General features: G+C 40.2%; 2 protein-coding genes and 1 long non-coding RNA gene across 4 annotated transcripts in view; 1 reads left to right on the top strand and 2 right to left on the bottom strand.

The window, feature by feature from the left end:
• PTPN2 (protein tyrosine phosphatase non-receptor type 2) overlaps nt 1-8461 on the top strand; it is a 33396-nt gene extending 24935 nt beyond the window's left edge. Inside the window, exons 8-10 of one of the 2 annotated variants that reach the window (XM_052788351.1) lie at nt 1584-1774; nt 3414-3617; nt 8100-8461. In XM_052788351.1, the coding sequence (XP_052644311.1) occupies nt 1584-1774; nt 3414-3617; nt 8100-8121 (417 nt within the window). In that variant the 3' untranslated portion in view covers nt 8122-8461. The remainder of the gene's footprint in view (nt 1-1583; nt 1775-3413; nt 3618-8099) is intronic. The other variant, XM_052788352.1, reaches the window with a different exon arrangement.
• Nucleotides 8462-10330: 1869 nt separating this feature from the next.
• LOC128142349 (uncharacterized) lies at nt 10331-12044 on the bottom strand. The gene is made up of 2 exons (XR_008235358.1): nt 11916-12044; nt 10331-11285 (listed from the first exon to the last, which is right to left on the bottom strand). It is a non-coding gene; the product is annotated as an uncharacterized LOC128142349 (long non-coding RNA).
• A 1056-nt stretch (nt 12045-13100) lies between these two features.
• Nucleotides 13101-20212, bottom strand: PSMG2 (proteasome assembly chaperone 2). The gene is made up of 7 exons (XM_052788353.1): nt 20068-20212; nt 18551-18722; nt 17684-17742; nt 16714-16832; nt 15199-15372; nt 13877-13997; nt 13101-13456 (listed from the first exon to the last, which is right to left on the bottom strand). Exons 1-7 carry the CDS (start codon nt 20137-20139, stop codon nt 13364-13366), a joined length of 810 nt encoding a protein of 269 aa, XP_052644313.1. The 5' UTR covers nt 20140-20212; the 3' UTR covers nt 13101-13363.
• Between the last annotated feature and the right edge of the window lie 50 nt (nt 20213-20262).

Here is a 20262-nt window from a genome sequence, read left to right on the forward strand (position 1 = left end):
TTCCAGCCATAATTTCACAAGATGCAGTATAGTACTTCAGTTCCCGACATACGCTTTTGTCGTTCTTTTTGTAAAGTTGCAGGTACTGTCATAAAATGGCAAAGGTGATTTAGCAACACAATCCTCAGTGTCTGTCTGCTCCAAGCCGTACGTTATTTTACCAGTCCTGCCATTCATGTAGTCTTGTCATAGATATTTAAACTTAAAATTACCAGCCATTTGATCTGTTGTTATTACATGTTTAAAATAGAATTCTTGGTAGGAAATTCCTTCTGTTTGACAAGAGTAGTAAAATTGTCTCTGGTTTCAGTTCTTCCTGTGTGGCTTATCGCTCCAGATGGAATCAGTATTCATCTTAGCCAGCAACTCTCTTAGGGACGCAACTATGTCTTCCAAAAGGCCTTTTTCCATGACAATAAGAGGGAGCTGCTAAATGGATTTCCATTTGTTAGTGGCTGTTTCTTTTTTGGGTTTTGTTTGTTTGTTTAAGACAAAACAAAGAAAACCTCTGACAGTGAAGTGTCTTGTGCATGAAGACTCCCTTTGTGAATTCCAGATCTATAGTGGAAGCTCCTCTGCAATGGAGGAGTTGGTTCATTGTTAAAGCTCATTCTGCCAGCAGTTCATCTATAAGTAGCTGGGTTTTTTTGACATCACTTTCCAAGTTTGATATTTAGTTTAGACCGGCAGTCTTGAATTCATTCCACAGATAAGAATCTAACACTTGCTTTGCGAAAGTCAATTTTCAGTTCATCTTCCTTATCATAGACATTTAAAAGTAGCTGATTTTTTTTTTTCCCCCAAGGTATTCTGTATCTTTACAGGCTGGCTGATCTGTGTGAGGAAAGAACTGGTTGAATTTTTTTAGGGGCGGTTCTTTTTCTCCTTGTTACCTTTCTAGTTTCCTTCTACCTTTCTAGTCTAGAAATCCTTCAGACTATTGATCATTAGGACAGAGATCTAGCAAACCAGTTTTACTTCTGATTTTTTTTTTTTTTTTTTTTATTCCTTCCATCTAATTTCAGATTACTTCTCAAAACAAGGTGAATATCTGTTTTATGATAGCAGTAGATCTCTGGGCTAATGGACCACTAGGTGAAATAGTAGGCCATGACTTTGGCGTAAATAACCCTAGATTTTTTTCATTGGTGTTGCAAATTTTTCCAGTTCTCTCTTTTTAGGCAGTTCTTGCACACAAGGTCCTACTGTGTTTTGGAGCCATGAAAGGTAACAGCACAGCATAGGCCTTTAGAGAGTAGAGAGAGATGGAAAGTGCTGGACAATGAAGGACTTCACAAGACAAGTTCCTTCCTCATTGTGGAGCTACTGTGGACAGTACAAACCCCGAAGTTAGTGGCCTCATACCTTCACAGTAGCATCATCCTGGAGAAGTATAAAAAGGGATCATTGTTGGAAAGGATGCATCTTCACCTAACCTTATTTCTTCATCAAGCAATTTTTTTTTTTTTTTTTCTAGTAGTTCCTTTAATCTACTTCTGTGACTCTTTTGTTGGAAGACATCTTGGGCAAAGAGGGCCTTCAGTGTTAGGGGAGTGTTTGAAATATGTTCTCCTTGTTTGCAGAAACGGTGGAAGGAGCTTTCTAAGGAGGACCAAGCACCAAGTTCTGAGCAGTCTCCTCCGCACCCAAACAAAATAACCACAGAGAAGTACAATGGGAACAGCATAGGCCTGGAGAACAAAGATCAAATGGAGAAAATTAATACTGACCTGTCCAATAAAGTTCAAGACATCACAGATGGAAACATTGAAAGGTAGGCAAGATGAAGAAACAATTTAGAAGGCAGATACACTCTCTTAAAAGGCTGAATGTATGCTTTTCTTATCATAAGAAACCTTCAATATCTTTCTTCAGTAGAGGGAAAGGACAGGTGGTATTTGACGGTCTTATTTAATTATTTCAAAAATACAACTTCAATTATTCCTTGTGACTAAGTTTTATTGTTTAAAGGTCAAGAGAAGAAAAACAAATGTCTCCAATTGAAGCAGCTAAATGTCATGCTTGAAAGCATTTTCCTACAGGCTGTCTGTGAACTCTATTGGGCAGTGTGAACTAGGTCCTAAAAGTGCCCAATGTAATTCAATAATGATTTTTAAATAGAATGCTAACTTCTGTTTGGAAAAATATATGATACCTCAGAAATACAAAGTCTTTATCACCTACCGCTTTCTGTATGGTGATTGAAATCGTGTCGTTAAAGCCATGTGTTACCCTCCGCTCCTGTTAAATCTACCACTGTGAATAGATTTCTGTGCTTTAGCTGCGTCATGTGAATTTGTCTTTCTCTGTCAAGTCTGTCTGCCTCATGAGTACTAATGCCTCGGCTGTGAGCTGCTGTGTTGGGAATTACCATCCGAACTGCTGCTCCTTGAGGCGCTGTGTCGCTCTGGCCTGCCTCCCTCCCCCTCCACCGTCCCACCCTGAGGGCAGCCAAACGTGGATCCATAGCCAGAGACCCAGACACCGGACTGGGGGCCGTGCAGTGCAGAGGAGGAGGAGGAGGCATGTCTGTCCCAAAGGGCTGCAGTCTGAGATGAGATGCAGCGGTTCAGTGTAGACAGACTGACATTCTGAAATAACAGATGTTGTGCTGAATGCCCCGACGAGTGTATCTTTCCATGCGTTTATGAGTGTTTTGAGGGAGAATGACAGCGGTTCTGTAGATGTTTGAAGGAGCCCCTCACAAGCAGGAGGGGGGCACGGGTGTGAGTGTGGTGTTTGTGTGCTACGGCTTGGACAACCAAAGCGGTTTTTTGTGTCAGAGTTACGCTTTCTTAGAGATTGTGAGGATACTCTTGGAGACAAGAATTACAAGGTGGCCCCGATAGTGTAACAACATACAACTGATTTTAAGCCTGTGTCTTTGATCAAGATTTGGTTTACAGCCTAAGATGAGCAGCATTAAATCTGCATGCAGACGTGAGTAGGTTACGATCAATATACCAGTGAGGCTAGCGTGAACTCTGCAGTGGAGGCACGCGCTTAAATACTGTGAATGTTTGCACATGGTACCTGACATTGCATATAAAAGCACCTCCTGTGCAAAAAATATCTGCCACCAAGTGGGGCACTGACAGGGGTGAAAGACTAAGTTCGGATAATAAAGTTCATTCTGTTCCCTGTTGAACACGTAGGTTGAGCACCACTTACATCTTTACATACGTCATTTACTTACTTCATGGGGCTTCACTGACCTGAAACTGCCCACATCAAGGTTGTTAAAACAGAATAAAGATTGTTTGGTTTAGATTTTATGTACTGCTGCCGTATACTACTGGTGGGTTAACTATTGGGAGTGTGTTGGGAAGAGGTTTGTTTTAATATTTTAATGGCCTTTTTTCCTGTTCTACAATTTAAGATGTCCCTTTTTTTTTTTTTTTTTTTTATTTAAGCACTGTCCGAAAACGACTGCGAGAGGATAGAAAAGCTAACACAGCACAGAAGCTGCAGCAGATGAAGCAGAAGCTAAATGAGACTGAAAGAAAAAGAAAAAGGTGGTTATACTGGAAACCTATTCTCACTAAGATTGGGTTTGGCACACTGATTTTAGTTGGTGCTTATTCTTGCTGGAAAATGTATTTTCAAGAACATTCCTTGTAAGTAAAGAGTAAGCCTGTCTGCTCCAGCAGCTAATTTTGCTGCAAGTTAATGACTAGGGGTGTGACTTAAAGCAGTAAACTCCCTACACCTGGAATGGGTACAGACCGTTACATACAATAGAGAAGTGATGTAAACTTGATCCTATGTCAACATCTCAGGACTTTCCACTGCAGGTACTTACAAAAGTGAACTGCTGCCCCCCAGCAAAGTTGATGGGTTTTGTTTCTATGAGCAGGTACAAACTTGCTCCAACTGTTTATACACTTTTTAAAATGGTGTTCTACCAGATTCTAAGCAAACCCTGAACCACAGAGGTTTAGCTACTGAAGGCTGTCTGGATTTAAATTTACATGCCTGACATAAGCAATAAACAGTGTTGTATCATTTACATTATTAATGCAAAGAAGTTATCCTTAAATGTGTGTAATGTGTAATGTACTAGTGACATGAACATAAACATTTTATATTCTTATGACCTAGGATAAATATATTTTATAATTGCATATTTAATCTTTTTGTAGTTCACTGTACTTTTAAAAGCTCAGTTTGTACAAATTTCTGACCAAAAAGAATTTGATTTTGAAACTAAATGTAATTATAATTTGTGCATGACAATAATAGTGCAACCATTCCCCATATTTTGACTCTCCACTTTATGATATGAGCAGCTAGGGGTCTGAAGAAGCACTTACCAATTTCTACTCTGTTAATTTGCATTCCTTATTTATTTTTTTGTAGTTTTCATTATTTAAGTAAGGCTTGGAAATCTGATTTTTTTTTTTTTATAAGGCTTTTGAGAACTTAGCCCCCACTGAAAAGCATACTGTTAAGTTGATTAATGTATTCAGACTTCAACTACTGTTTGAAGGCCAACATTGTTAAAGTTCTGACATTCCATTAAATGTGAAACATAATGTTTTGTGTGTCTATAGATTCTAATTGCTAGAAAGAATAAAATTCATTCATCAGTAATAGGTGTAGAAAGCACATCAAAGGAAACTGTAGCTGGACTTCCAAAGGTGATTGTAATAGAAAACAAATGTTGGTAGTGTTCTCCTGTACCCAGTATGTTCAGCTGCATGAGCCACTTCCATGACTTCGCAAAGCCCAGAACTGCTTTTCAGGTTCCCCAGCACTGTATTAGAGCGGCATGACTTAAAACACTTAATGACTAGTATTTGAGGAATTCCTAGGCTACAGTGACTTTAAAATTATTCAGCGCTCCCTTTCCACTAGTTGGGTGATAACACTTTCTAAATAGTAATTCAACACAAATCCCTTTCTGTCCTTTGAATACAGAAATCGTATGTGGCTGTATGTAGCTTGCTGTCATTCAGGTTGAGACCTAATAATTTGTAGTATTGGACTGCACTTTGAAACCTGGATGTTATTTATTCAAGCATTGCCTTGCTGGCCAACTTCAGAGAAGTTGTGTTTTCTCCCTCCATTTTCCTAGCTTGGTTATTTTCTGTTGGGTATGGGGTTTGGGGGGGGTTCTATCTGCTCCCCCCCCCCCCCCCTTGTCTTTTTGTCAAGCATTTCTTGGATTTACTACTGAAAAATACTAGAAGAGCTAGACAATGACTTTGCTCCTTATCCAAAGGAATTAACTTGAAAGGTTTCCAGTATGTTCAAGCTTAGTAGTAACATACCAGGCATGGGTCACAAATAGTCTGATATTTACTACGCAAAGCTGAGTTGAGTTTACTCTTTGAAATTCTCATTTCACAATAGCTAATACTGTTTTGGACTACGCTGTTTATATAGTAAACAAATGCTTAAGGGTCCAGATATGGAAAACAAGTGTAGTTTCACACAGTTCTGAATTTGGGAAATTGTGCGTCAGTAAAACGAGACAGTTTGTCCTGTGGCATTACTGACCAACTGTACAGCTCTAATTTACTGACGGGTGTGACACAGTATAGGCAGGCAGCTTATGTATTTTAAGACATGTCACAATTTTTACAACCACGTTAACTCTTTTAGCCAACAAGAGGCTTGGCAAAAGATTCTCTTTTTTCTTTAAATTGAGAAGACAGGTTTTTCAGTATCACCTATAACTGATAGTAGGTGTAAATGTATGTGCCTTATAAAAGTTATTTTGGTTATGGAAAAAACCATGGAATGTAATTAGATGCTTTTGTAACATAAATACTCCAGATTTTATTCTGAATACTTAAAGGCAGCTAAGGAAAAAGTGCAGGCAAAACCTTGACTGAAATCACACTCTCATTTCTCACCTTTCTGTTTGCATGAGAAATATGTCCTGGGCCACCAGTATCCTACAGACACAGAGCTCTAACTGTGTCTTGTCAAGCTGTCACTTGGATTTTTTCCTGATTCCATCTTCTAAATGCTGGCTCTTTTGTTTTCTCAATCCTGAGCAGGCATTCCTCTTTTCTGGGTGGGACAGGGTGGGAGGGGGCCATCTTGCATCACCTCACACTCTTTTACCTTTTTGATGCAATAAAGCAGGACTTTCACTTTCAACAGCTGATCTGTAAAAAATTTGGTTTGGTTCTATGATTGGAAGTGTCTTGAGAGCCTTAACTGTTAATAATTTAAGGACCACAAACCAATACAAGTCTTGGACAAAACTATTTTGTACAGCGAATTGACCGTGACAGTATGAGAATAGGAAGGGAAGTATTAGATCTCTTGGTATGTCCCAGGAGATAATTAGGATAAAACTCTTCTTTCTGGTCCATCAGTAATCCTTAAAACCCAAAATCTGCGGGAGGCTTGTTCTCCTTACTGCAAACTGAGCCCTTGTGACACTTGGTTATTCTGTGGGATTTAAACTTGCAGCAGTGTTGCACAACTTGGATGTTAAATAAGAACAAATACGGGCCAAAATGAAGAACTGTTGATCCCAGTGACCTGTGTCATAGGAAATGCTTAAAGAAAGAGTAAAAATGAAGGGTGTGCCTTCTGACCCCTCTCCAGCCTCCCTCCCCCCCCTCCCCAGTTTCTGGCAAGCTGCTGGCTGGTCCTGTGCTGCTTCTAAAATGCTGTTGCACTCGATTGAAAGTGTTACTGTGTTGGGTTTTCCCCGCTGTCCTGGAAATATTATCACTCAAAATATTGGATGCATAGTGGGCTTCTCTGAATTTTGTTGAACAATGTGTGACTCTCAGATGAACGCTTGTGTACAAATCATGCATGTTTTTACAGAAAAAAAGAATTGCTAGCAAACATTTGGACCTCTGTTGCAAGGGGTTTGCAAACTTGGATTTAGTCCTTTAGGTTTTCTGTTTATGTTCTTGCTGCAGGGACAGCCTGCTTAGAGTGATGGTACATCTGTATTATTCTTGAAGTGTATTAAGTAAAATAAGTGAATTCAGCGTGAAATAGTGATTTGAAAGAAAATCACAGATTTATTTTACGGAAGTAAGATGTTGCAAGTGAAGCAGCTTATTTTGTTAAACCTTGAGTAAAATGGTTTACTGACATCAGTTTATATCCCACTGAGAAGGGAAGAGGTGTAAATGTGTATGCCTGTATGTGTGATTGGATTGTGCAGGCAATTAAACAGCCTGGCAAGCTTTAAGTTTAACGAATGTTAAGCAAATTATTTAGTTTGCTGTTTGGCGTTATAGTTAAACCTGAGTCACTTGAGGACTGCACAAGAAACTAAATTAACGATGACAAAAGAGGAAGTCTTCTGCATGGCCAAGCAGCTTAAGTCAGAGGACGGGATTTACAGAGTTGACACAACACACAGGAGTCTTCCTGGGCTTTTTTGTTTTCCCCCAGAGTTTTAGGTCAGTCTTTCATTTTTCTGTACAAAAAATAAATGTGTTCAAAATTGCACCTCTGTCTGAGTCTTTATTGAAATTGGAAGGATAAATACTTGGAGGAATTTTTTTTAAGTGTCTTAACTGATCAAAGAAGGCTGCTTTATGAATCAGTGTAGTGCTTGCAGATCTTGGAAGTGGTTTACTTGTAGTAGTACCTTTTAAGTACCAAGGCCTTTTTCTGTGTTCCTTGGAGTAGAGGCTTCCCTTGCCCCAGAACAAAATGTCCTGTGTGGGGATGTCTTCCTCACTAGGTGAAACCTTTGCCTAGAAACTCTGATTTCCATGCCACTGTGCCAGGACTGGCCTACAGAGCCATGAGAGGGGATGTTAGTGTTTTGAGATGCAGCCTTCTGTAGTCCTGCTAAGGCCCAAGAGGACTTCTGCAGTGCTTGTGGTCAAACGCAGGAGTAAGTGGTTTGCTGGACTGAGACCTGTACTTGAAGCTCTCCAGCACGTATGTGCCTTATACTGTAATACGGAAATACCTTCTGAAAAGGCAACAGCTTTCCCAGGGTGCTTGCTGCAGGCAAACAGTAGTCGGTAGTTGCTACAGGGAATGCATGAGAAGCTGTTTGGTGGTTATAGTGAGTTGCAAACCCACTGTCTGTTCTTAGTTCTTTTTTTTTTCTCCGTACTGTGTACTGAATCGGTGACTTTCTTTTGCGTTGTATGTCACAGGCCGAGACTGACTGACACCTAAGCCTTCAAGACTTGTGAATATTCTGCAGCTATAAACTGCAAATTATTGACATGCAAAGCGAGACATGAACCCCTCTTCGGGAACAAAAAGTGAGGTCTGTTAAGTACCAAGAAGACCTCGGTTATCTGTTTACAGCGTAAACTGCACCGAGGGGACGAAGACCACCAGCAGCGTGCTACTTTGCAAAACAAAATCATTTGCCATCTTCTGTTTTTATAATGCTTGTATTAATGTAGAAAGATGTAAAAGAAATAAATCAGGAAATATTTTGTTTTGTACTGCCATTCTTATTGTATTTTTATACTTTTTGGCAGCATTAAATATTTTTTTAAATTGACAATATGCTGTTGTGTGCGCATTATGTTAGGGAGAAACCGTTAAGAGCTTGTTTTGCGGAAAAAGAAGTGGTTCGCCATAAGGTTTCCTGATATCCTGTCTTAACTGGAAAATGGCAAAATGAGTAGAACGTGCTTCACGCAAATATTTTCATTAATGCTAAGTATTGTAGTTTGAGCTAGGAGGAACTCTGGCACGTCTTTTGTAATACACCACTAAGAATATTATTTTATTAATCTGACCAGTTGGTTTGGTAATCCTTCTGATGTTTGCTACAAAATACGCACAAAATGTCCAGAGACACTTTGTGAAGGGAATGTCTTTTGTTGTTGATGCTTTAAAGGGAAGAAATGGGAGTGGGTGCTGAGGGCCAGGTGGAAGGCACACAACAGCAACCGTGTCTTTAATTAAACGGGTTTTGGATTGTGTCATCAAGGTGTGTTGTATGTATAATATTTTACTTCACATCTGTCAGCGTTCACCCTGACACAGTCTGAGCAGCTGGACTGGGAAGGGGTAAATGGAATGCCACTCGAAGGAGGTCTTCTCATGGACTTAGCAGGGTTTCCAGCCCTCTACCTTCTGTAACGGAGCCCATCGAAATTCTGCACTCGATGAGGTTCTCTGACAGTTTCACATAGGCCTTAATTCACCAAAACCTTCTACTTAATATGACTGTCTAGACTAGTATGTGGTGGGGTTTTATATGTAATTTGTACTTTGCATATTTTTGTAACAAGTTTTTGTACAAATCGTTAACAGTTGCTGATAGTGAAGCATGGAAGAGGGGGGAGATCCAAGCCAACTTAAGGCTATTTTTGCTAAAATAAGTAGCAACCGGAAATTGTAACTTGGCTTGGAGGCTCAGTCACGAAAACAACTGCATTCAGCGTTGTGTTTAACTTGAAGGTGAAGCTGAATCAGAGGAGCCCCTAATGCCATTACTTGAGCTAAGTATGTGCTTGACGCCATCTTGAAATCATCTAAATCACCAGTCTGGTTTGTCTGAGTATTTTTAATTTCTTTAGATGATGAGTATTGTTCCTAGCCGATGTTGGAGGAGAAAACAACATCACAACTTGACTCAGCTTTCATTTCCTTCACGTTGGTGCAGCTGTGAGACCAGGAGCATTCATAAGGAGAGACCAAGGTCTGCCAGACTACGGCAATAAACCCTGCTGAATACAGGAGCAGAGCCTGTTTGTGCCACCGGGGACATCTTTGGGTACGGCTTTCAGCCACTCGTGCCTTTTACCTTCAGCTATGATTTAAGTTTTCATTGTTTTTGTCCTCTGTGAATTTTGAGTAAGCATAAGGTGTGTGACTACTGGGAATGTGTACATGCTTCATTATTTTACCTGCTGCTATCAGAGATGACTATCAAATATGCAACTGATTTGGTTTATCTTGTGGGGTATAGAGAGCTGAATGTACTTTGGCCCTTGTCGCACCGTGGACGCTTATAAACAAAATGCTGATTGCTTTTGGTTTTTAAATGGTTTCCATCTACTGAGCTGCTGGACTAAATTTGATGTCAGGCTAACTTGATGAATAGGCAAAGGCGATAAAGATACAGTAGTTCCAAAACCAGAGCTTTGTTGGGTTTTATTGAGGGCTGCCTTGTGACAGCAGAAGTCTTAGCTCACTGGCCCAGGAACTTCTGACATGTGCGCTGGTTCTGTTATTTCTACACAAGGCCACAGTTCTTTACTACTACTGGGAAAACGTATGTGAAATGGTGAAGGAAGGGGAGATGCTGCCTTCTAAGAGAAAGGACAATTGAGTGTCTAACTGCAGCCTTAAAAGAAAGGGGGTTGGAAGAAGGAGAGACTTGCAGATTTTCAAATGAAAAACCTGTGATTTGCTGGCTGCCTTTTCTTTTTTTCTTTCATTTGTCAAGAGAAGTGTCACAGGGGTACTTGCTTTTATTTTCGCTAGTCATCTTAACAGGAGGACAAAACTGCTGCCTTGTTCTCCAGCAAGGTTTTGGCATGCAGAAGGGTAGGCAGGCAAGGTGGGGGCAGCGGTTAGACTCGTGTGTCCCACGGGCAGGCGGTGGAAGCAGCAGGCTGGGGTGAAGCAGACCTGCACCAGCACCTGCCCTCGGGGCGAGGGGCAGCCAAGGGCAGCTGCTGGCCACGCTGCAGTGGCACCTGGAGAAGCCGCCTTCTTGTCCTGATAAAGACCGAAAGGTCCGGAAGAGCCAGAACCGGTACCTTTTCCACAGGCAGCAGGAAAGCCTTCAGGGTTTTCTCTTTTAGAAAGTGGTCACAGTACTGAGTGCTCCCCTTTTTCTTTATCCTTGAGGCTTTGCTCCGCTGGGCCTCTTGAGGAAGTACTTTAGCATCTATGGCTCATGTAAGAAAAATATGGAGGCAAACGACACCCTCTTCATTGCTTTTGTCTGATCCTTCATTCCTTCAGTACTTAATTTGTCCTCTTGCTACATATACACCTCATAGTACCTTTTAAAAAGTTACAAGGAATCCTTTAGTGCTTAAAAACGCTCAGCCTTGTCTTTTTTCTCCTCCGCTCCAGGGTATGTCTTGCTGGTCACAAGTATAAAAGTATAAAGAGATTATCAGTTTGAATGCACTACTGTTCAAACACAGCTTCCTCAGTTTGGAACAGCACAGGCTTATCTTCCCCCCGACTCACCTGAGCATACCTTGCGCAGAATCTTCTTCCTGCCCTTTTCTGCTAGCAACACAAGCTGCACTGGTATTGTACTTGAAGAGGAACCCAAGAGGAATTGCTGCCAGTTTTGAAAGCTCATTATCGCTTCCCAGCGTTTTGTTGTACTTGGCGTTCTGCTCCATGTCAAGTTTCTGATGAAAAAAAATAAGCTCTGTTGCTTTTTTCTTGCTTACAGCACTTGAAGAATAGTGTCAGTATATATTTATGTCTGCAAAACACATTTCTATCTCACAACTTGCTCTATTCATCAGTTTTTAAACTCCAAGAAACTCCTTGCAATTGTGTCGTTTTGAAAATGTCTCCGATTGTGGCAAAGATAATGCCTGAAAGCAGCAGTCTAGCCTCTGTCACGAGGGTTTTGGTTAAGTGCTTAGTAGTTGTAGTTGCAACATCAGATAGCAGATACCCCAATTCAGATCCTGATTTTTTTATTTTTCAAATAACAAGCACTACTCTGGGGAATCTCACCTTTTTTTTGTGCCACAGGGCCTATTATTTTTCACAATATGTTAAAAAAATAAACCACAAAGTTTGTGGCCTGTCTGGAATGGTCAAGGCTTCATCCTTACTGTCAGCAAGTAGCTTATAACCCAAGATTTAGAACAGACTTTTCTGCAGTATAGCGATCCGACTGTGGACTGCTCCTTCCTAATTTTGAGAGCGTGCTATGGAAGCATTTTTACAACCGTGATCTCTGATAACAGTAAGTATCTTGCTGGTTAAGACCACCTGTCCAACCAACAAAGGTAACGTTGCCATACCTGCAAACTCCTAGCTGGAGGACGCCACAGTTTAACTCACGCTCGTTCTGAGGATCTGTGCACTCCGGAGGGAGAGACTACAACGTAATGCAGACATCGGGCAAACTCGGGATGAGAAGGTTGATGCAATTCTGAGCATGGAGTTCATCATATAGAGAGCGTGGATAATTTAGAAGAGCACGAAGTGATAAAAATCGTAAGAACTTTAAGCCTTCTAACTGCTTGCAAATACTAGATTTCATGCCTCATACTTTTTGTTAACAGCTGAAAAGAGATGCCAGTAGTGGAAAACTGCTCATGACCACCATGGATATAAAGGTCAGTCACTCCAATGAGTAAGAGCAGAGGGTAAGACCAAGAAATCTTAGTATAATTTTGTACTTTCCACTGCCTGTCTTTCTCACAAGTTTATTGCAAGATTTCGATGAAAAGGTTAAGAAGCTGTTAAAGACTATCTTAAGGGAAAGGGGGCAGGAAAGCCACCCTAGCTACTGCTAGTTAACTACATGATGGCACTTTTAAGTTAAAATACATCCAAGGGCTAATTTCAGTTTTCTTAGGGATCTTGCCGTTATGCTACAATGGGGAGCTTACCCAATTTAGAAATTCTAGATTTAAAATTACTGTTAAGTAAGCTGAGGTGACCACGCACTTCCGAAAGATCAAAATGGAACATGTAGTTTTAACAACACAGTAAGTACCATTACACAACTAGTGTCTCAGACTAAGCTTATAAAATAAAGATAACAGACTGCCTGCTATCAGGGCAATGCTTTAATTCCTCTACATTTCAGAGCACTGTATTCACCCTCCAGTCAGTCTAAGAAGGCTCATCTACTTAGAAAGCTTTAGCGTCAGCATCTCTGCAGCCCTTGGAAGCAGAATGGAAATTACACAGTGGAAGTAGACCAGAAAAAATAGAACAGGCTGCTATATCGCTTGCAGTCTCCCCAGCTGAAGCTACCACAACAGCATTGGGAAAGAAGGCAGAACTAGTCACTCCTGAGCTTTGCTTACATCACCAGGAAGGTTTTGAAAAAAAGCCAAGTTCCGCAGTTGACATGGAAGAGTAGGGTTTTATCTTCATAAGAAAAATCTATGCCTGCACATCAATCTCAAGTTCTCAGCTACATTAAGAAGGTGCGCCATAGGCTTTTCCTTAGCAATAACACTTAACCAAAGAAAAAGGTTTTTTAAAAAATATTTTATTAGAAAAAATTTCAACCAAAGTTATTCACTAAACAACTGTACAAAACATTTCTTTGGTCAATTTGTGAAAGTTACCTTAATTTCTTTAGCTACCCACATCTGTGAAAGAAATTTTTCTTAAATAAAGAATTTATGTACACAACAACTTAAGCTGCTGTTGCTTGGCAATGACTATGTAATCACCTTCTCAAGGGATGTTTGAGACTGCACATGTGACTTACAGAAGAATTCAAAACTGATCAGAAGAGTGCAGGTGGAAGACCGTTGCCAAAAAGTAAGCGCCAAGAACTTGGTATTTTCCATTGTGAAGAAGTATCTGTGGAATTGTTGCTCTGCAACAAGAACAGAATAATTCTTTAAGTTTTAAATAATAACGATGTAATTCTATCTCTGGCACATAATGGGCAGCATTTCAAGTGTCAGTATCATTGTGGGTTGCTTTAGGGAAGAGTACTGGAAGATCGAACTTGATCAAACCTTGACGCAATTTCCCCCCGTGCTTGTCAAACAAAGGGACGGGGGTTTAGGTTTGGCTTTTCAGGTGGGGAAATTCCCAGTGAGATTTTAAACCAAAACGTATTTTTAATTTGGCATATACTTGATGACCAAAGGCCAAAATGAACCCAACCCATACATTTTTTAACTTTTCTAAAATTCAGCTGAGTAACATTTTTCATGTGCTGGACTGAAGAAAAATGGAAATTACAGATAGGAAATACGAAAGCAAGAACTCTAGATCAAACAGCACTTACTTCACTTTTAATTAGCTGGAGCCATTCATTAAGATAGTTAACAAGAGCAAATGCATCAGGGATGTTGTCCCCTTCTGAGCAGAATTTCAGAAGAACTGCCATTTGGATTCCTTTTGAACAGCTGCAACAAAAATGAGCAGGCATTTCTATTTCTTGTCTAAATCCAGAACACTTATATTTATGTATTGAGAGCAATAACAAACTGCATATGGCTTGTTACAAAAAACCAAACCCAAACAAAAAGTAAAAATGTATGCGTATATATAGATTTTTTTTCTTTCCCTCTCCAGACTTGCTTGCATTTTCACACTTCATGTTCTTTTTCTTAGTCTTGAATTTGTTCTTTGCTTTGTGAGGCAGGAATCCTCGGTCATGGAAGAGTTACTCAGGGCCTCTTTTACATACTTAGTTTGCATTTTTGTGCTGGCAGGGCATTTATACAGGTCCTTTGATACAATCACTCCTTATCTTTCTGTGTATTTCAAACAGCAGTTTTGCAGGCTGCATGTTACTACTTTACTCACAATATTCCCATTTTTTCATTTAGATATTAATATTATTATTTTTTTAAAGTTTTTTTTCCTAAAGTCCTGGGAGGTCTTTTCTTTTGCATTTGTATGCTCTTTCCATACCAAAGTCAGTACAAAGGTAAGCACGATATTAATAACTCCTGCTGTTGGATGCAACAGTTTGGACAGGTGCCAAAAACAATAGCTAAAAAAATAAAAGTGAATTTTCCAACTGACACTTACAAACACCTTTTGCAGAGCTAACAAACACAGTTGTACCATAATGAGTGAGTACTACTATCCAAAATTTGAAACTCCGACATGCTTTCAGCACAACTTCTGATGCACACAGCTTTTAATAAACCCCCACATCTAATTGTTTGCTGGCCCTGAAATCTTAACTCCTTCTTAGTGCTCAGAATTTTTTTTTTTAACAACTGATGATGGAACTATTTGTCACAGGAAACAGTTAAAGTATCACAAGTATAGGAATTTTACTATTTACAAATTCCGGTTTGCATAAAATCAGATACCAGATTAATCACGATCTTAACTGTAAAGGCTTTATTATTTTCCTTTAGCCCACTCACTTATATTTTTATCATATTTTAACTTTATGATGCAGAATTCCCTATTTTTTTCCCCTCTTAATTATGGGCTTGATCTGGAAGAAGTTCTATTCCTATAAAACCCTTCTCTATGAAAAGAGGGACTTTTCTTTTCCTATAACATAGTGGTTTAAAAGATAATTTTACCCATGTACTAAAAAAAAGACTTCTGATACATTTCCGTGCTTATCTTTGGGCAACTCACCTCTCAGTAAATAATAGTTTTGTGATGCCACCTCCAGGAATATGTAGAACTTTTTCTGTATCATTTATTCCAGGGTAAGCTGCTACTTTTTCCATTTCTTTCCAGCTTAGCTCCTGCATAAGGCCTCCAAGTGCTTTCTCAAGATCAGGTGTAAGTAGGTAGCGTAGTGGTGTCCTAGAAACAAATCAAGAATACATTCAGTCTGACAATAAAAGAGACTACCAATGTTATTACTTGCGACAGAAAGAAGCTGCAAGCATTGAGGACATCACACCTGCAATAAAGAATTGCATTGATATTCCCTTCCTCCTCAAATCAAAGTTAAAAAGTAGTCTGTGGCCTCAAAACAGTACAAAATACTCAACTTTCTGCCACAAATGGAACTAAGGTACCCTCTTTTTACAGGCTCAAATGACTGGCAAGTACCAGATACATAAGCACATAAATTGGAGAACTGCTTATGGTTATTAAAATGATTTACAAATAAAATGTGCTTTTTCTTCCTTCAGATAGGAGGTGATTAATTTAAGATTTGTTAGGGTAAACTTGGACTTCACCGTGATACAGTATTTTTAATAAGCTCCCACTACAAATATATGCAGGCTTCAGTCAAGTCTAAGTGTCTTCTGAATGCACTACCTTCACTTTTTAGTCAATCTGCTATAAGAGAGTTACTCTGGGGTGCTGAGGCAGGGAGTGGGTGTGCGCACACATGCCTGCGTGTGTTAAATCACCACAACTTATGACTCGGTCTACATCGAATAACCGTCAGTCCCTCTCATTTCATTCTGTGTTAGCTGGCCATTCTGCAACTGTATGCAAATATCACTGCTAACCATCTGGGATGTACATGGACCTAAACCTCCTATAAGGCCCTACACATTTATAGCCTGAGGATAACAATTGCTCTTTTGCAAAAACACTGATTTTTGTTTGTTTGTGTTAAATCACCAATTATGATGTCCTCAATCAGCCAGTAATGCTTGTTTTTCAAAGGGGTAATATCTAGTAAGAGTACATATAGTCTGAACCTTGCAGTTGCCTCTCAGCAAATAAGAATTGATAACTTCCTATAAAAAAAGAATGACAACTTACTATACTGAAGAAAACCTTCAAAATGCAGAATAATGAAGAAGAGATAAGAAACTAACCAATATTCTAATTAACTGTTAAAAATCTAATCTGTGATCTGCGTGTTAGGAGCTAATCCCTGACATTGCTTGCAGCCAAAAGAAATTAAGAAGTTAAAACTGAGGCTCTGTTGCCTGACAGTGCAGGCCAAGTGCAATTTACTTATAGCTTATTATTTGCTCAGTACTTTCGACAGTAGTCACTAACAAAGTTCAGAGACTAATCCTGTATAACTTAATGTTTTAATAGGATATTAAGTATTTTATGATCTATTTACACAGCCAAGCAAAAGAACCCTGCCAGAAGTACTCAGTAGAGGGAAATATGTCAGTTTGTCAAAAAGAAGAGAAACATTAATTAGGTCTTTTAATGACACAAACATACCCAAGCAGTTGCTCATCATCGCGCTGGTATGCATGGCTGCTAGACAGAAGAACGATTCTGGCACATTTGCTGCTTTTCACCCAAGAAAGCAGTGTTTGACAGAATGGCCTGTACTTGTTCTTTACGCAAAGACAGAAGAAAAAAAAGTGAAAAATATATTGCATCCTTAAAAAAAGCCAAAAGCCAGCAATACTAGGTGTTAAATATAATGTTTAGCAGTGATAATTTTTCTTCATATCCATTTAGACTTCAGCTTCAGATATATTTTTAAAAAGCAGAGGACTGCTCTGGATGTTTAGTTAATCAAAACTACAAGTATAATGATAAAAATTATCATTAAGACCATGTTAACAACAACAGTACCATCTGTTTTGTGTGCCATTAATACCAATGGAAAAAGCTTTAGAGTAAGATGGGATGGTAGGATTACACAGTATTTTTTCACACTTTGAACTGCTAAAAACCGCAGCACAAAATTTTTTCTGGCATGGTATTCTGCTTATTTTAAATTACAGCCACTGTCCAGTTAATGAGTAATTCTAAATTCTTCATTTTTTACACAATGAATGCAGTTTAAATGAATATAAAACACTATGAAATAAGTAAATTGGAGTGACACCAAATATTAAGCTATTGCAATAGAAGAACCCACAAAACCAATAAATGTAGAGAAAAAAAAAAAAGACAAAACCCAGACCATTTTGTATTTTCAAGACTGTTAATAACTAAGGATGTATTTATACTAAAATCTACCAATATAGGTGGGCTGTTATGGGGCTTGGAAAAAAAAAAACAAACCCCAACCCTCAGTGAATGCAGAAGTCAGTTTTTGTCAGCTAAAACTGTATCAACTGCAGAAGTTGTTATAGCACAAAGCAGAAAAATATTTCTGCTAGGCCACTTAAAGTATCTGACAGCAGAACTATTCAAACTGAATAATGAAGTAAGAACAATCAATGAACATACCTACCTTTATAAAAGGTGATCTGATCTGCAGAACTACAAGTTTCTTTGAAGGTAACGAATACACTACAAGAAGAAATAAATCAGTTTTGTAAGAAGAATGCAAGAAAGAGATCTGGGTTTAGAAGTATCCAGATTTATCCAATTTACAAACTTCAGGATAGTAAACCTTTCAACTATCAATTCATATGGGAAAGCGTGACACTATCCACAGCGTTAAAAATACGTAGTTTTGTGCGTTGTCTTCATTGGACTTAATTTTGCCAAATTCAAAGGATTGAATGAAGAAAAATATATGAAGATCTGCCTCCTGTAATGATTCAGATAATCTCTTTATGCAGCTTTGCAAAGATTGACAGATTATTCTGAGATTTCCATGTTTTAAGAGGAAAAAAAAAATAATGAAATGCAATGATCAATGTAGGGAAAGAAACTAAGAATTTGAAGTGGGGACAGGGAGAAACCCCACATAAGGAAAAAGGCAAACATAGGTGTGAAGGAAGGAAGAAGAGAGAATAAATATCCTTCCACACCAGAAATTCAGCTTGCATTCCAGCAGTTTACTATAAGTATGTGCACACTGCATGTTGCTTTGGCTTAAAACCACAGAGAGTTTTGGCTGCATTGTAATATGGCTGAAATTCAACATTTCTTACTGGTTCCATATGTCAAACTTGTTATCCAAAATAACAATAGTAACAGTTTCCTCTGTGAAGCGTAAATACGTTCTTACCTGTAAGTTACTGAAGTGGTTATTACTGACCTTAGTTTAAACATTGTTCACATAAGCAAAATGTAACAACAACAAAAAAAGTAAATGTGACATTCTTGTACCGTATGCAGCTTGCAAATACATTCAGCATTCAATACCCACCTTCAGCATTTATACTCAGCTCCATTGAATTTTCTTCTGCTGTTGCATATGGATTATTTCCAACCATTGGCACCAGGCAATCAGTGTAAAAGTAACCAACTTTAGTCATGTCAAGCGTGGAAATCACTAGATCTATTGCCAGTTGACCAACATTTCCCACCGACACTGCTGGCTGAAGTAACAGAAGTAACTGAATTACAGTGTGTTTTATGGACAATACGAGATGCTCTTCAAATAGTGAAAGTTTAAATTACTTCAATTCTGGTCAAACATAATTTCTAAAGTAATAATCTTCTGACAAAGGTGACTACTTCTTAACAGATTACTAATACAGGCATTGGTCCCTGCCCCACAAAAACATCCTGACCATTTCTGTGAATAATCTTGTCTCACTATAAACTTAAAGGCTTGGAAACTTGTCTCCTCCCTCTCTTTTTTTTGGATACAGAGTAGATAAGTGTCACTCCAATGACTAATGCTGAGATTGGCAGGCCTCAAGTGACACCTAATGGTAAAGTTAATATTACATATTAAGCCTGTATATCTCAGCTTGGCTCATCTACAAGAGTAGATTGTTCTTCATCTAAGGACAAAAATGCTAAGGGTCATCTTGGATTCATTTTATAGGAATTACCACCGGTTATCACCAATCAGGTCTGATACCGGCCTAATCTGATGGCACCAAAAATCAAGAGCTTGTGTCCTTCTACAGAAACTGCTACAGGAAGAAAACAGGAAAATTTTCGCTTGCTTCCCTCTAATTTATAAGCGAGTCTGTGTCTACGAATTGCTGCTGCCACCAGCTGCAGAAAGACACCGAATTTGACGCTGATGAGCTCGCGGTGAAAGAGGACGTAGCAGCACTGACAGAGCGTCATTACCAACCGGCTGGCATCCAACAGCCAACTGTTACTCCCAGACACAGAAACCAGCCGAGGTCTATTTCCTCTGGCTAGTCAGCTGATGGGGAACGACTTCCCGTGCAGCCTGCAGAGTCATCCCGGGCCGCGCAGCCCTCAGTGCAAGGTGATACGGTTACCTTTAAGTAATACACTAAAGGGACCCACTAGCTTGACAGGAGCAGAAAACGGAGGGGGGGGGGGGGTCAGGAGGGAAACGTTGACGGAAACGGAAGAGAGCGCACCAAGCTTTGCTGGAAACGGCTCTGGGAAGGACCCCTGCAAATCCTCTTTTACTCGGCAAAACATCCGACAGATGTACTCACGGGCGCTGCAACCGCCCGCCCGGCGCCTCTCCGCCTTCCGGCGGCCGAGCACCCAGGACCGCCCCCGGCCGGAGGACAGAGAAAGACCAAAGCGCCCCGGCCCTCCTGCCCCACAGGCGCGGGCGAGCCGGGCAGACAAGCCCGTGCCCGCGCCCCACACAGGAGAGAGAAGCCCTCCGCGCCGGGGCCCCGAGAAGCGGCCTGCCCCTCTCGCCCGCTCCGGAGTGCCCCCGTTAGGGCAGCGCCCCCTGAAGCCCACCGAGGGCGGGGGGTAAGCAGGAGCGCGACTTACCATGAGCAGAGTGAAGCCTTTAAAGTCGGAGCCGGCGGAGCCGCCACCGCCACGGTCGCAAGGAACAAACATGCCGGCCGCGAAACAACGGGCGCTGCGCCGCTCTCCTCAGCGGGGCGGCGGGGAACGGCCGTCAGCGCCCGCCTCGCGCCGTCGGAACGGCGGTTGGGGGCGGAGCCTCCCGCGCGGCGCGCC

Source organism: Harpia harpyja, chromosome 5, assembly GCF_026419915.1.
Source record: "Harpia harpyja isolate bHarHar1 chromosome 5, bHarHar1 primary haplotype, whole genome shotgun sequence".
Classification (NCBI taxonomy): Eukaryota; Metazoa; Chordata; class Aves; order Accipitriformes; family Accipitridae; genus Harpia; species Harpia harpyja.

Bases quoted from the DNA above. Each gene is read 5' to 3' on its own strand.
- PSMG2 (XM_052788353.1), bottom strand. From the start codon at position 20,139: ATGTTTGTTCCTTGCGACCGTGGCGGTGGCGGCTCCGCCGGCTCCGAC. The intron at 18,723-20,067 runs GTAAGTCGCGCT...CTGTTACTTCAG, and splicing joins AAGGCTTCACTCTGCTCATG to CCAGCAGTGTCGGTGGGAAA. The intron at 13,998-15,198 runs GTGAGTTGCCCA...TTTTTGTTGCAG, and splicing joins AAACTATTATTTACTGAGAG to CTGTTCAAAAGGAATCCAAA.